Source organism: Apteryx rowi, unplaced genomic scaffold (assembly GCF_003343035.1).
Source record: "Apteryx rowi isolate R43461 unplaced genomic scaffold, aptRow1 scaffold_574, whole genome shotgun sequence".
NCBI lineage: Eukaryota > Metazoa > Chordata > Aves > Apterygiformes > Apterygidae > Apteryx > Apteryx rowi.
The window spans coordinates 519,322-532,519 of record NW_020450843.1 but is presented as its reverse complement, the minus strand read 5'-3'; the positions used below and the strand labels follow the sequence as shown (position 1 = coordinate 532,519).

The 13,198-nt window shown below is 36.5% G+C and overlaps 1 protein-coding gene across 4 annotated transcripts in view; it reads right to left on the bottom strand.

Annotated features, from left to right (window-relative positions):
* Window positions 1–13,198, bottom strand: part of CKAP5 (cytoskeleton associated protein 5) — a 52,389-nt gene that overhangs the window by 27,430 nt on the left and 11,761 nt on the right. For 3 of the 4 annotated variants that reach the window (XM_026082377.1, XM_026082378.1, XM_026082379.1), the window contains exons 4-15: window positions 12,737–12,943; window positions 10,158–10,329; window positions 8,863–8,992; window positions 8,637–8,740; window positions 8,153–8,266; window positions 7,858–7,962; window positions 5,336–5,425; window positions 5,062–5,226; window positions 4,083–4,211; window positions 3,245–3,427; window positions 2,143–2,256; window positions 672–782 (exon numbers count right to left, since the gene is read on the bottom strand). In XM_026082377.1, the coding sequence (XP_025938162.1) occupies window positions 672–782; window positions 2,143–2,256; window positions 3,245–3,427; window positions 4,083–4,211; window positions 5,062–5,226; window positions 5,336–5,425; window positions 7,858–7,962; window positions 8,153–8,266; window positions 8,637–8,740; window positions 8,863–8,992; window positions 10,158–10,329; window positions 12,737–12,943 (1,624 nt within the window). The remainder of the gene's footprint in view (window positions 1–671; window positions 783–2,142; window positions 2,257–3,244; window positions 3,428–4,082; window positions 4,212–5,061; window positions 5,227–5,335; window positions 5,426–7,857; window positions 7,963–8,152; window positions 8,267–8,636; window positions 8,741–8,862; window positions 8,993–10,157; window positions 10,330–12,736; window positions 12,944–13,198) is intronic. The other variant, XM_026082380.1, reaches the window with a different exon arrangement.

Here is a 13,198-nt window from a genome sequence, read left to right as displayed (position 1 = left end):
AAAGTTATTCTGGCTTCTGCATCAGCATTTCAGTATGGTCAGTCATGGTTTCAGAAACGTGATTTCAATTAGTTGCCTTTTTTACTAAATATTAAAACTCAAATAGCAGCTGTAATGCTGTTTTCTGAAATATTTGTACATCTAGAGCTGATGCCTTTTTGAATGTGAACTCTCAAAGGTCTTATAACACACACTATGGGAAGAAAGTCAGGCTTGACATTACAGTTGCTTGTGATTCATGATGCTTAAGTTTTGTGACACATGATGCACTACTAACACTGCAACCAGCACAGCCTTGCTTACAAGTATTTTTGCCCACTTCACAAAAAAAAAAGTTTTAGAAATACTGACTTAACATTTTAGAGAGACCTCTACGCCTCCTTAATCCACATGTAAGTACATTAGACAAAAAAAAGTAACTACCTACACTAAACTAAAAGACTAATTCCATTATCTTCATGGAATAAGAGTTGTTTAAACCACATAAGGCATGTTTATTTTGCAAATATTGTTTAACCCTACTGAAGTGGTTTGCTGACATACCACTACATCAGTATGTCTTTTAAAAGAACTACCAGTCCTAAAAAGCTTTAAAAATAAATAAATAAATAAATAAATAAAGCTTTCTTTATTTCCCCCTCCACATCTCTCATCTACTGCTACAAACTTACCTTCTGAAACTCCTCCATGCAGGCAAGCCTCTCTTTCCAGTTACCACTGTCCAACTGCTGGATGCAAGAAGCTGGGAGAACAGCAGCAGCTTTTTCTTCACACACTTCTATCTGTGAACAGATCAGAACAAGATTAACACCCTGCAGGTTCCCTTGGACAGGTGCAGCAGCCTTAAGGACAGATGATATGCTGAAATGTGTGGTGAAATGTGTGAAACCTTCCCTGTGGTGCACTTACAAAATACAAGTGAACCCATAGGATGAAAAGTTTTGTGCTGTAGGTTGAAAGTTTTTGTATGAGTTAGTTTATAAATTTGAGAAGCTGCTACTGCTAAATCATACAAAAGGACACTGTACCAGAAATTATCTTGAAAAAGTACAACCAGTTACATTATACAGACAATCTAAAATAATACTGGGCAGCCATTATCTACATTTAGAATTAAGCAAGCGTAGACTAAGATTTGCATGACAATTTTATATGATTTATATAAAAATATTTATAAATATCAAATTTATATGAAATTTATATGAAAATTATTCACAGCAATGAGTCAGTGGTTGGTAAGAGAACTATGTCTTCTCCCTATTTTCTGTATTTATTTAGAAGAAATGAAAAATTCAAGTCGTTTTAGAAAATGAAACATTATGAAAGCTTCCCTTATTTCACTAGTGCCTCTATCACCCTCAGGGACTGCATATTCATTCTCCACTGCATAGAGATATGAATACTTTCCATTAAGTATCTAGTTTATACTAAGAGATACTTTAAACATAATTGGCAATCCAAAATATTTACGACAGACCTAGCAAGAGAATAGTCAAAGCTTGAACAGCTTTTTGTGACTGCTTGACCCACAGATATCTTAGCTTACTTGGTTCCATACCAAGAAGATGAAGGAAAAAGGTAGGAACCTACAAGTGTCTAATTCAAACCCATAAGCCAGATGCATGGCTCAACTAACATGCAGAATTCAAATGCTTTTTTGAAGCGCAACTTAATCTGAACAGCATGGGAAAGGCTCAAATTAGTTCATTGAATTATTAATGTATTCTACTTTAGATTTCAAAGTAAACTCCACAATACTGTATTTTCAGGCTTATAATGCCAGACACCCACAAGAAGTCATGCATTCTGAACTACAGGTAAACTAACTTTCTCCATCTTTTGCTAGTTCGGAGACAACATGGCAATCCCCATCACATTTGCATGATTTATTGTTTACTGTCTTATATGGCCTGGTACAGACATCTGAAGAACAGGTGTATCTACCAGACTATATCAAAAAACAAGTTTATAAGTTATTCTTTATTTAAATGCATTGGTTTACCTTGTATCATAAATACCCCAATTTTAGGTGTTTTTTTTTGGGGGGGGGGGGGGGAAGGAATCTGTAATAGCTCAATAACCGATTAACTAGAACTACTTATATGCAGCACTCCATATTTCATAAAATACCAGAATACTTACTGAGAGCTCTGATTCAAATATCTCTTTGGTCTCAGGACCCTTCTTGCCTTTAGCCCCAGCACCTCCCATACCAGCAGCTGCAGCTGGCTTGCCTTTCTTGGGCAGGCCCCCAGACTAGAAAGGAAACAGACAAGTCAGCCAGGATCAAACAGGCCTATAGTTCACCAGATATCAAAAGAATTGTTATTTTTCCACATTTCTACATTACAATATCAAAAGATACATTTGGTAAACTTATCTCTCTAGTACCATAGTTACTACAGACAAAGTAGTAATCTTCTGCAATGGCTTATTTAACTCATACTTTCCTTTCAGACTACTAGATTTTAGAAATCAGGTACAGTAACAGGACACACAGGACAATGAGAGATGAAGGGGGGAAGAATGTATGCATTTAGGAAAGTTCAGCAAATAAGTTCATTCATGCAATTTCCTTTAGATACTGACTGCATATTAAACTTGTGACCTTCAGCTTGGAAAGAGAGATCCCAGACTATCAGTAGATTGTAAAAAATATGATCTGTTCTACTATTCACTCCTAGGTTTTAGAGCTATTTTTCCCAGCCAGGGGAAAAAAATAGGGTATTACAAAGACTATCTATAGTACTGCCTAGGTCAATTTTTTAAATCCAAACAATCATTTTAAAATAACACAAGCTAGTGGTTTAAACAATCTATGGTAGCAAACTAAAACAGCACAGCAGAAAATACTCAACACGTATGTAGTGGTCTTGCTATTAAAAAAACAGGGGAAAAAAAAGGAAGTTCAGTCAAATACTACTATATCATTACAAAGGACATTAATGTTAGCATATCTGAGGTTTCTCTGAACACCTCCAACAGTCTATCAGTATTTCAGTATCAAAATTTGGTATTAAGCATAAGCAACAAAACAGTTTAGATGACAAAAACTGAGGTTTCATCAAGTACTTTCTGAGAAAGACCCAGGTTCTTTTTGTTGCTGGGCTCACCTACTACTACAGAAGAACAGATTAATCATAGCGATTCCTGGATAGAAGAAGTCTGACAGACCAGCTTTGATCTTCCAGAGGCAACTATTCTACGCGATCACTTGTCAGAACCTCTTGACAATCGCTCTTACCTTCATAGCAGGTGCTTTCTTCAGTGGCCCTGGTTTGGCTGCTGCATCTTTTGTTTCTTTATCTCCAGCAGCCCCTGAGAGAACAGGGGCCTTTCCAATAGCAGGCTTGCCTTCTTTTTTATCAGCTGTTCCTCCCATCTTTTTACCATAAACCAGTTCCACCTTTTCAGCGCATTCCTTAATCTGACAAACAGGAGTTTGGGGGGGGGAGGGGGAGAGGGAAAGCAGCTAGTTTTAACTACCACAACTGGATATATACATAATTCATCACCACTTCAACAGCAGTGGTTCAGGTTTTACTACTCCAGAGAAAATGCATAAAGTTTTAAGCTGTTTAGCCGACAAAATTTTACCATCCTGTGTTACTTCCAGTAGTAATGTTAACAAGTCAATGGCATTAGCTGTCGCTGTATTGCTATATTCATTTTCCTAGTTCAAAATGAAGTGCATTTACACACAGAGAAAGCATTAAGACAACCTCCCCCCACACCCCTAAGATATTTATGGATGTTCTAAAGACCAATTCTTAGCACATTAACATCATCCAGTAAACAAACTCGTCAGCATATACACAAACATGAAAACTCAGTGTTGGAAAGCAAGTCTTAAACATCAAATCCTATCTCATAATATAGAATTGGCCATATGCTTGTGACCTAAATCCCTATAAATTTTGATTCAGGCGGAGAAAGAATGTGGGGTTTTTTTTGTTTTGTTTTTTTTTTGGGGGGGGGGGAAGTGGGTTGTTCGTTTAAAGTCACAGAAAATGCAGTCTTGAAGACAAACAGATACTTCACATTAGACTGCAGCATTATAGCATCTATAACAACAAACTTACCCGATCAAGTTTTAGTTTGTCTACATCTGCTAGAAAAGGGTTCACAGCTTTCTCTCCAGCCACTTTCAAGGCTGTGCCTAATGCTTCAAATCCAGCATCTCTTACTTCAGGGGCAGAATCATTGATATGCTGTGGAGAAAGACAGCTTGTATCACATAATTTGCAGCTCACGTCTAGTTGAGATTTTAAATCAATTTTCAGTATAAAGATCTTTTAGTCTCTCCATTTATTTATTTTAAATCTACAGCTACTACAAAATAATCTTTAATATTCCACTGCAGGAAGAAAAAGGTTATTTCTCCACGCCTGTTTTCCTTCACACTTAGGTCCGATCAATTCTACTATTTTCCAGATACACTCAGTTTCCCATATTTGGATCTTTCATACAAGGAAAAGATAAATATTCATGCTTTAAGAAAGAGATACTGCAATACCATGGAAGTTTACTTGAAGTTTGAAGTTCTGCAATCCTTTTCAAAACTCCATTTTTGAAGCCAGAGAAATTTCCCATAAGAAGCAAAGGGCTATTTTGTAATGAAAGTAGTAAACATTACTATGGCTTACAATGATAAATGCTCTAATGTACTTACAGTTTATAAAACCAAATGATGGTCCTTTTATTCATGGTAAATGATCTGTAACATTGCAATAAATGTTTGCTAGAAGTGTCTGTAAGAAGTGATACAACCTCCAGAAGTTTAATCCTTACAAATCACTGCCTTAGCCTATTATAAACTTAGTGAGTCTTCAGTTTTCAGGGACAGCTGAGAAAGAGGGGACTAAACTATTTCCATGACTGACAGTCACCTTCAAGTTTGACATCACTCAAAACAGACACTGATGCGTGAGACATAAGAAGCACAGCACAGAGCAACTCATCATTCCTTTCACTATCGCTCTTTCTCCCAAACCAATGCAATGCTTTGTAACAGTACTGTGTAAGTCAGTGCTAGAGAAGTACCAACCCCTCCTGCCTTACCTTGAGAAGTGCAGCACAGAAGGGTTTTAACAGGCTTTTTGGCAGAGTAGAAGGTGAGCAGTGACGGAAGCTTCTTGCAATGAAAAGGGATGTTTGCTGTTTAATTGTTGGGTTTTTGTTGTCCATCACTGCTAACACATCTTCACTTATATTCTGCAGTGTGGTCTACAGTGTCGGATAAAGAATTTATTAGTTTCAGTAAAGGAAAAGAACAGTAGATCAAAATTAGAGATCAATTCTGAGACAATGGGAAAACTGTCACTTTCTTACTTACTGTAAGAAAGATTGCATCTATGGCCTCCTGCAGTGCCTGCACTACCTGAGGCTTCTTCTCTTTAAATTTCTCCAAGATTGTTGGGACAACCTACAGAAGACAGAGAAAGAAATGGGCAAGGGGACTGTCAAACCATTCTTCACTAGTATAATTGGAAAGCTTGACAGTTTGCTCCCTGATATTGTGTAAACAAACAAATAATCCGAATAACACCTCTTCCGCTCCCTCTAGGAGTACACAACAGCAGTATGAACTAGCCTGTTCCAGCTGATCTCCAATGTTATATTAATTCTAGCCCACCTATTAACAAATACACTTTTTAAGCAATTTCATAGTAAAGCTAATCAAAAGCCAGATACACAAGTTCACATAATTACAGATGAATACTCTGGATCTACCAGTCTGGAACACAAAGCAATAGAATAGAAATTAAATGATTTCACAGTACAGAGTGCTGCGCACTTGTACTATAAGGATCCAAGGAGGTATATAACCTGCCCCCTCTTTCCCAGCTTCCTGACAGATCACTAAGACACTCTTGTTTGGCTCAGAGCTGACAAGACCATGGTTGTAAAGCAACCTGAATCCTTCTTAGGACAACACTTTATAGATGTACTAATTTGAAAAAGCACACCTGACATTACCCTATGCCATGCTGAAATTTCACAGCAATTTATATTCAATATAGCTGCTCAATCAGCCACTGCTGTAAGAGATCAACTGGCATTCTCATGCGCCAGTAATATGAGCAGCACCATCTAACGATGGTCACTATAACCTACATGCTTAATACTATAACAATAAAAGTTTCTGTCAAACAGACATTGAAATGTTGAGCCAAAGACAGGCTGAGTTTTTAACTGTGAAAAGCAAGTTATTTTGAAGATTTTGCAAACATAATGCAGTCCGTAATTTAGGAGCTGTCAGATTTCTTATAGAAGTGATAAGCTCTCACATAATGCAGAATACATTATCCAGAGATAACATTTTCTACTCAAAAGTTGACTATGAGATCTCAACTCACTGTGACAAACAGTGACTTAGGCTCAGCCTATAACCTTTGCTGGGCCAGAGCTTGCAAATTACCTTTCACAGAGCCTTTAGCACTCCAAAAACTTCAACTAATACAGAATGTGACACCACAGATCTGCATACATGCTACTGTAGTCAAATCTGAATTCCTTCGGTTTCATAGGTATCCAAAAAAAAAAAAAAAAAAAAAAAAAAAAAAAAAAAAAAAAAAAAAAAGTATTGGAAGAGCTGTCCTGTACTGCTAAATACAATTCTGCAGTTGTTAGTTTCAGTAAAATACAGGACTGTTTCTTCCTTAACTCTAGTATACTTCGAACTATACACAATAATACTAGCAACAGCTTTATTTTATGAATACTTCAAATGCCTCCTCTCAGGAGGAGTCTACATCTACCTCACTAGTAAATAAAAACTTGACTTGCAAACAACCCAAATCAACTGGCAAAATGAGTACTGAGATTATGCAATTCAAGGCTGCCATTACAGTTCCCAAAAAAGATATTTTCTCATCTCCATTTGCTCTGCAACCATGGAGCTATACCTTTATTTCAGAAGCTCAGCTTTTTCAATACTAATTCAGTAGCTATGAGAGTTAACCTTTAAAACACAAAGCCAGTGTAAACAGATGTAATAATGCTTCTTATAACTACAGCCAGTTTTCAAATGAAAGAGACTTTGTCCAAAATGTTGTTCAATCAGAATTCAGTAGACTTGAATGTTTCTGAAGCAGGGAGATTTGGTACTTTTCCAACTTGTTATAAAATACAATGCAACAGAAGCCATGCACATCAGTTCTCTCTGCCTCTAAGCTCTACCTCCAGCTCCCTCTTGCTTATCACAAGAAAAATTAAGGTTGAGCAGCTTAAAGAACACAACAACAGGGGACCTGAGAAACAAAGGAGGTAACTGCAATTACCTAAAAGCTCCCTTTCTTTCTGAAAATCAGTTAAACTTGCCCATATTCTCTGATACTAATTGCTGGCAACAGAAGAGCATGGAAAGAGAATGGAGAAAAACATAAAACTAGAACACTTTGGTACCAAAAATATCAATAGTTCGGTTGTGGAAAACAGACAAAAGAAGAAAGAAACCACAGAACTGCTAAGCAGAATTCAGGCTCAAAAGCTATTTTTCCACTGTGGGCTACAAATGCATTTCTGTGGGTGTATCTCCAGGATGAGGTAATGTAAATAAAGTGCATTTCATGGCAGAGTAATTTAGAGTTATCTTAGTACACAAGAATTATTGCAATAGTAAGCTTCGTGTTGCTGAATGTGAACAAACAGCAAAACAAGGTCCTTTTTAACTTAATGCTGCAAGAGATCTTGGCAAATACTTCACTGCTTACTCCATTAAGGGGCAGGTAAGTTTTCATAATAGTGTAAAGACTACCTTTGATACCAAGGCCTGATAGTCAAACAATAAAACCAGGGTCTTTACTGGTGTCCAGTGTCAAGGAGAAACAGAAAAAAGTACATACTCTTACTTACATGTCCTGCATATTGTCCAAATTTCTTTCGGAGGCCAGCAGCTAGTCCAGCAAGGCATTTGGCAGCCAAAGCAACTAACATAACATTTGTATCTTTTCCAACAACCTGCAGAGAATAAAGCAATGATAGAGGCTGAACAGCCAAGTTTCAAAGACTTGGAAGAATTTCTTAGTATAGTTAATAGACCACAGATTGGGTTATTTCCAGAGTATTATCTGGATTAGAACTTTAAATTTAATACAAATAAATTGCAAAATAATACTAAACGACATATGTTCTAGGTTTTGTTTATTACCTTTTTGAGAACTTTCACCAAGTCTGCATAGTCTCCTGCTTCCAATTTGGGATTTTTCACCAGCATTTCAACAGCTTCTAGAGCTTCTTTCCTCTCTTGCCACTTTTTTGCTTCCTGCAGAGCAAATCATTTACATTAACTTATAAATGCAAACAATTCTAGAAAAACATACTTGCTACAAAATCATATACTTCAAAGCTCCAATTCTATCCCAAGAAAGTCTCCCTACAGTTCAACATTAACAATTGCAATGCAATGTGAAATACAATTCTTTCCCAAGACATATCTCAGCTCCTTAAAATTACAGCTTTACTTGCTGGTAAATCAAATTTTGTGACCTTTTTACGATTACCTACATTTTGCTTACACTAGTCCGTTATTATCCATGTAGCAGGATAGCTTACGTTGCAGAATGCAAGTCAGCCTTAGAATTCATTAGCTCCACACACCATAGAATTAACTGGTAGCATAAGTTTATGCTTACTATTTTGTCATAGAAGTCTTTGGGAAGCTTGGAAAGAATTTCTACAGCTTCAAGCAACTCATATGCATCTACTTGCGGCACTGCCTCATCCCCATCATCACCTCCTGCAACCAGAAGAGAGGCAAATGTAAGCAGAGTGACTTGCATAAGTGATTTAATGCATTCCTTCACAAATCATACACCAGCGATATATTTTCCAACGGAGTTCAACGATGAAACAAATTACCTCCATCTGCATCTCCAACTGCCTGCTGCTGCTCAAACTTTGCTTTCAACTCTTGTTGGGAACGCAAGAATCTGGTCTGCTTAGGAGCAGCTGATGACAGTTTGACCCATTCTTCCTCCAGTTCTTTTAGCTGCCAAAGGGAAATGAATCACCATATCAGAAACATTTTGCACGTATTCCAGACAAGCAAACCTTCATGGAAGGCAAAGCGATTTTCCCATCTGAAAGATCCAGCAGAACGATCTTTTGGGTTCACTTTAAATATTACACTGTAATAATATTTGTCCTGCCACCAAAGAAGCGACCACATTCACTGTTCAGATGCTCACAAGTATATTCACATAACATTGAACAGTCAAGCGTATTCACATAACATAGAATGTTGTCAAGAAAAATAAGTATTAAGTACAAAGCATTTGCATAAAAACAAACTGCAGAACAATCAGAATGTTGCATGTCTTCTGTAGAGGGTTAAAATAAGAATGGCTGACATGAAGGAAATTCTTTATGTTAAAGCCATGCCATCGTCAGAGTAGCACTAAGATGAAATGAACATGTTCAGCCAAGTTCGATTAGACAGCCAAAGATTAGTTGTAAAAAACAAAAAACAAAACAGAACACCACACACCCACACTCCCCACCATGCAACTTTGTGATTTTTTTTTTTTAAATAACATGAATAAAATTACTCTTTTATACCTGAACTCAATTAATTCAAGTGGGTGGGAGAGAGGGTAAAGTTGCATAAATAATTTATGAATTTTTAAAATAATGGAAGTTTTTTCTCCAATAACAGTTATCTATCATAATGTAAAGCCACTTCCTGAACTGAAACAATCATATCCTGAGCACTAGCAGAACAAATTTGAAGGGCTGTGAAAAAAAGATAATGTAAGAAAAAAATAGAAAAGGAAAACGATGGATCCAAGTACTTTCACTGCAGGGGTCTTTTATAATGGTAACTGTTTGTCCTGGGGTTATATCTTCAAGCAATGCCATTCCACATCTCCAAATTCACCTCTTCAGTTCTAGTATGATGCTTCTTTTCTCCCCCTCTCCCTAAACTTCATACATAATCAGAGCAACAAAATGTTGTCATGATTTCTCTACAAATAACAAAGAGGGATCAACATTTTAAGTAAATGTTACAGAAGCTAAAAATAATGCCATTGTTAATGAAAAAAATCTAACTTTAACAAGGCCAAATACCACCCACACAGGATTGGCAAGGGTGATTGGGGGTACACATAGAAGTCCTCTCTCGAATGCCTGGATACAAACTTCCTTCTGCCTACCTGAACAGAATTTATGTTCTGTAATGGAGGTCTCAGAGCATCCCTTATCCAACGGTAGATCTCCACAGCAAGGAGTTTGGCTTCATCTCGAACAGCCTTTTCCCGAGATTCAAAAAGTTTTGGCAATACTTTAATGATTGGCTTCAGTGAGATTATTTTTGAACCAAATTCACTGAAAGTTAGAAACATGGAATAGCATCAGTGCCTAAATAGGAAACAGAGTGAACCACCAAAAGCTAATTTAATTTAAACACAGTCTATGAAATACACCCATTACACATAAAGGATTCTCTCATACACTCAAATTAGTACTACCTCCATTATTTTGTGAAACTACTCATAGTTGTTGCATGATTTTAAAGAATATCTGACCTATAACAATTATCCTCCACATCCAGCATGAAACAACAAAAATCAGTCCTCTGAAATTATTTCAGAGCACCTAATGAAATCTGATCCAACTTGCTGGCTGAAACTGTTCCCTTGCAGGAAGGGGGTGGAGAATGTCCTTAGACTGAAATTTGTATGTTTTTTTTTTGTTTTTTGGTTTTTTTTAAATCAGAATAGAATCTCCTTTCTCTATCCTTGGAGGCAAACTGCAGTAAAAGCATTAGTCATTTTGCCACTTGTTGGACCAGATAATTATAGTGAGCCTGGGTCATCTTCACAGATAATACACATGTTGAAATATCTGCTGCTGAAAGGACACACAAAAGAAACTCCCCAGGGCAATTACCCTTCCCCACCAGCAGATTCCGCATGCTGTTGAATCTAATATATTAAACTTCATTTTTCAACCACTGTTGAATGAGAACACAAAAGCATTCTTTTCATACTCACAGTAAAATTTCATTAGCTGCTACGGTATTTACTGCATCATATCTACATCATCTCAGAAGCCATGAAATATTTTTTTGATTCAGAACTATTTCTCTTCCTTGAGAACTTTAACTGACCTTTCTGACTCGCACTTTTTTCATGCTTCCCTCCAATCAAATACTTCATGAAAGAGCTAGTAAAAAATGACTGCTCAAGAACTAAATGTCTAACTTTCTAAAAGTTTTACTGCCAAGGCCACTTTATGAGAAGCATTAAGTATTCAAAACCTGCAGAAGAGGCTCCATTCTTGGAGTTAACACAACTTAAATGCAGAATATGAATGCATGTATGGCCTAAGATTATTATGCCCTTTTTTGAAAGGTATATTAGGAAAAAATGTTTAAGCAACATCAGGCTTCATCAAATTATCTTATTCTTACATAATTCATATAATAACACACACACAAAAAAGGAAACTTTAATAGAAGATAAAGAACATCTGAAGCTAAACTAGTTACACACTGAAGCTATCAACCTAGCTACAACACAGATAAATCTTGCTGTCAATGTAGATAAAGTCAGTCAATGTACATGATAAATCTCAGTAGCTACACAACTCAAAAGCTGAAATTCAAGGTTAACTCCACAGGTCCTCATGAAAAAAATTGATCTTGTCATCTCAAATATAATAAAACACTGTACACAAAAATAGGCAGAGAGAACTATTTTTTAGATGCAGTTAGCTGAAAGATATTGAGGAAGACTATACAGGTTTCTAATTACATTTATTATCAAAAGGTCATTTGATTTGATAAGGCAATTTAAAATAGCTAAAATATTATTCTTAAATGCAGGACAGTAGTTTCACTTAATAGTAGCACAGGCCCTGTGCTAAGCCTGATTTTTTTTATTTTGATTTTCGTTACTGGAGTCTGAAACAACTAGTTAACAAGGACCATCAAAACACATGCTTCTCCCAACTCACTAAAAATTATCTAGTGTAAGAATTTTCTCCACCTATCATTATGCATAGAGTTTTCACAGGAACTAATTTTTTCCAGGAAAAAGATATTCTGGCCTTTAGTACCAAAATTATTTTTTCTAGTATTTTTCATTCAACCTCCAAAGGCAGCAAACAAACACGAAGTGGGACAAAAAAAAGAATCTCCAATTCTAACCTTGCAATGCACTTCCAATTTTAATTAGATTTGATTTTTAGAGAGCATTATCAGCTCTTTTTTGCCAAGGAAACTTTATATAGACAATGGAAAGTGACACTGTTAGTTCTGACTTAAAATAAACTTATTGTGCAATGAGCTTTTATTTATGTACATGATGTAGCCAATTGAAGAAGCTCATATCCATAAGGATAAGTGTGAGTAACACTAGGTTTTTAAAATTAGGACTACAGGTTTTAGTTTTACAAGTTGATTTCAGCTGTTGAAAAGAGAAGCTCTACAATCTAAAATAGATGTGTTAACCCTGCCCTTCACCTTTAGAGGTCTATTTTTGTTAAAAATGGAAGTTTGGCAAAAAGTTGTGAACAACAAAAGTGATCCAGATAAGCCTTATAACAAAGGCACCCCCCCACATCAACAAATCCCATGATATCTCTCACAACTGCTGTTGCCATAAAATATCAGTTCAGTAAAGACAAACGCTATTCAATGATGACAAGAGCCCACTGAAAAGGTTTAAGCAACAGATCAGATTGTGTAGTGCTAGGGTTAGGGAAGGGGAGGTGGAATCTAAAAGCTTACCTTAGTGCTTTCCTCAATGTTTCTATACATGCAACTATGATTTTGGGGTTTTTGTTGTCCAGACCCTTTAGCAACTCTTCTTGCACTGCCTCCCCTTTCTCAATTTCTATATACATTAAACATATATCTAGACCCAGCTCTTTTGCTCTGGCTTTTGGCTGATTGAACACTTTATTTACAACTCCAGAAGCTACTTCTCCTGTTGTCCTGAAAAAATGAGAGAGAGTTACTTTTGGCACAGTTAACTAAATTACACGTCCTACTCCATTATCCACCGAGAAAAGCATATACAAGACCTGAAACATGGATGAAAACGTGGTATGGCCTCACCTAATAGGGACCAAATTCTTTCTAGGTTACCCTCAAAAGTAATAATATATTCTAAGGGATGACTCCAGCCTCTAGTTGGAAGAGTCAAGAGCTCAAAAGAGTTCCTCCAAACTGAGTGCTATTTAGCGTGTT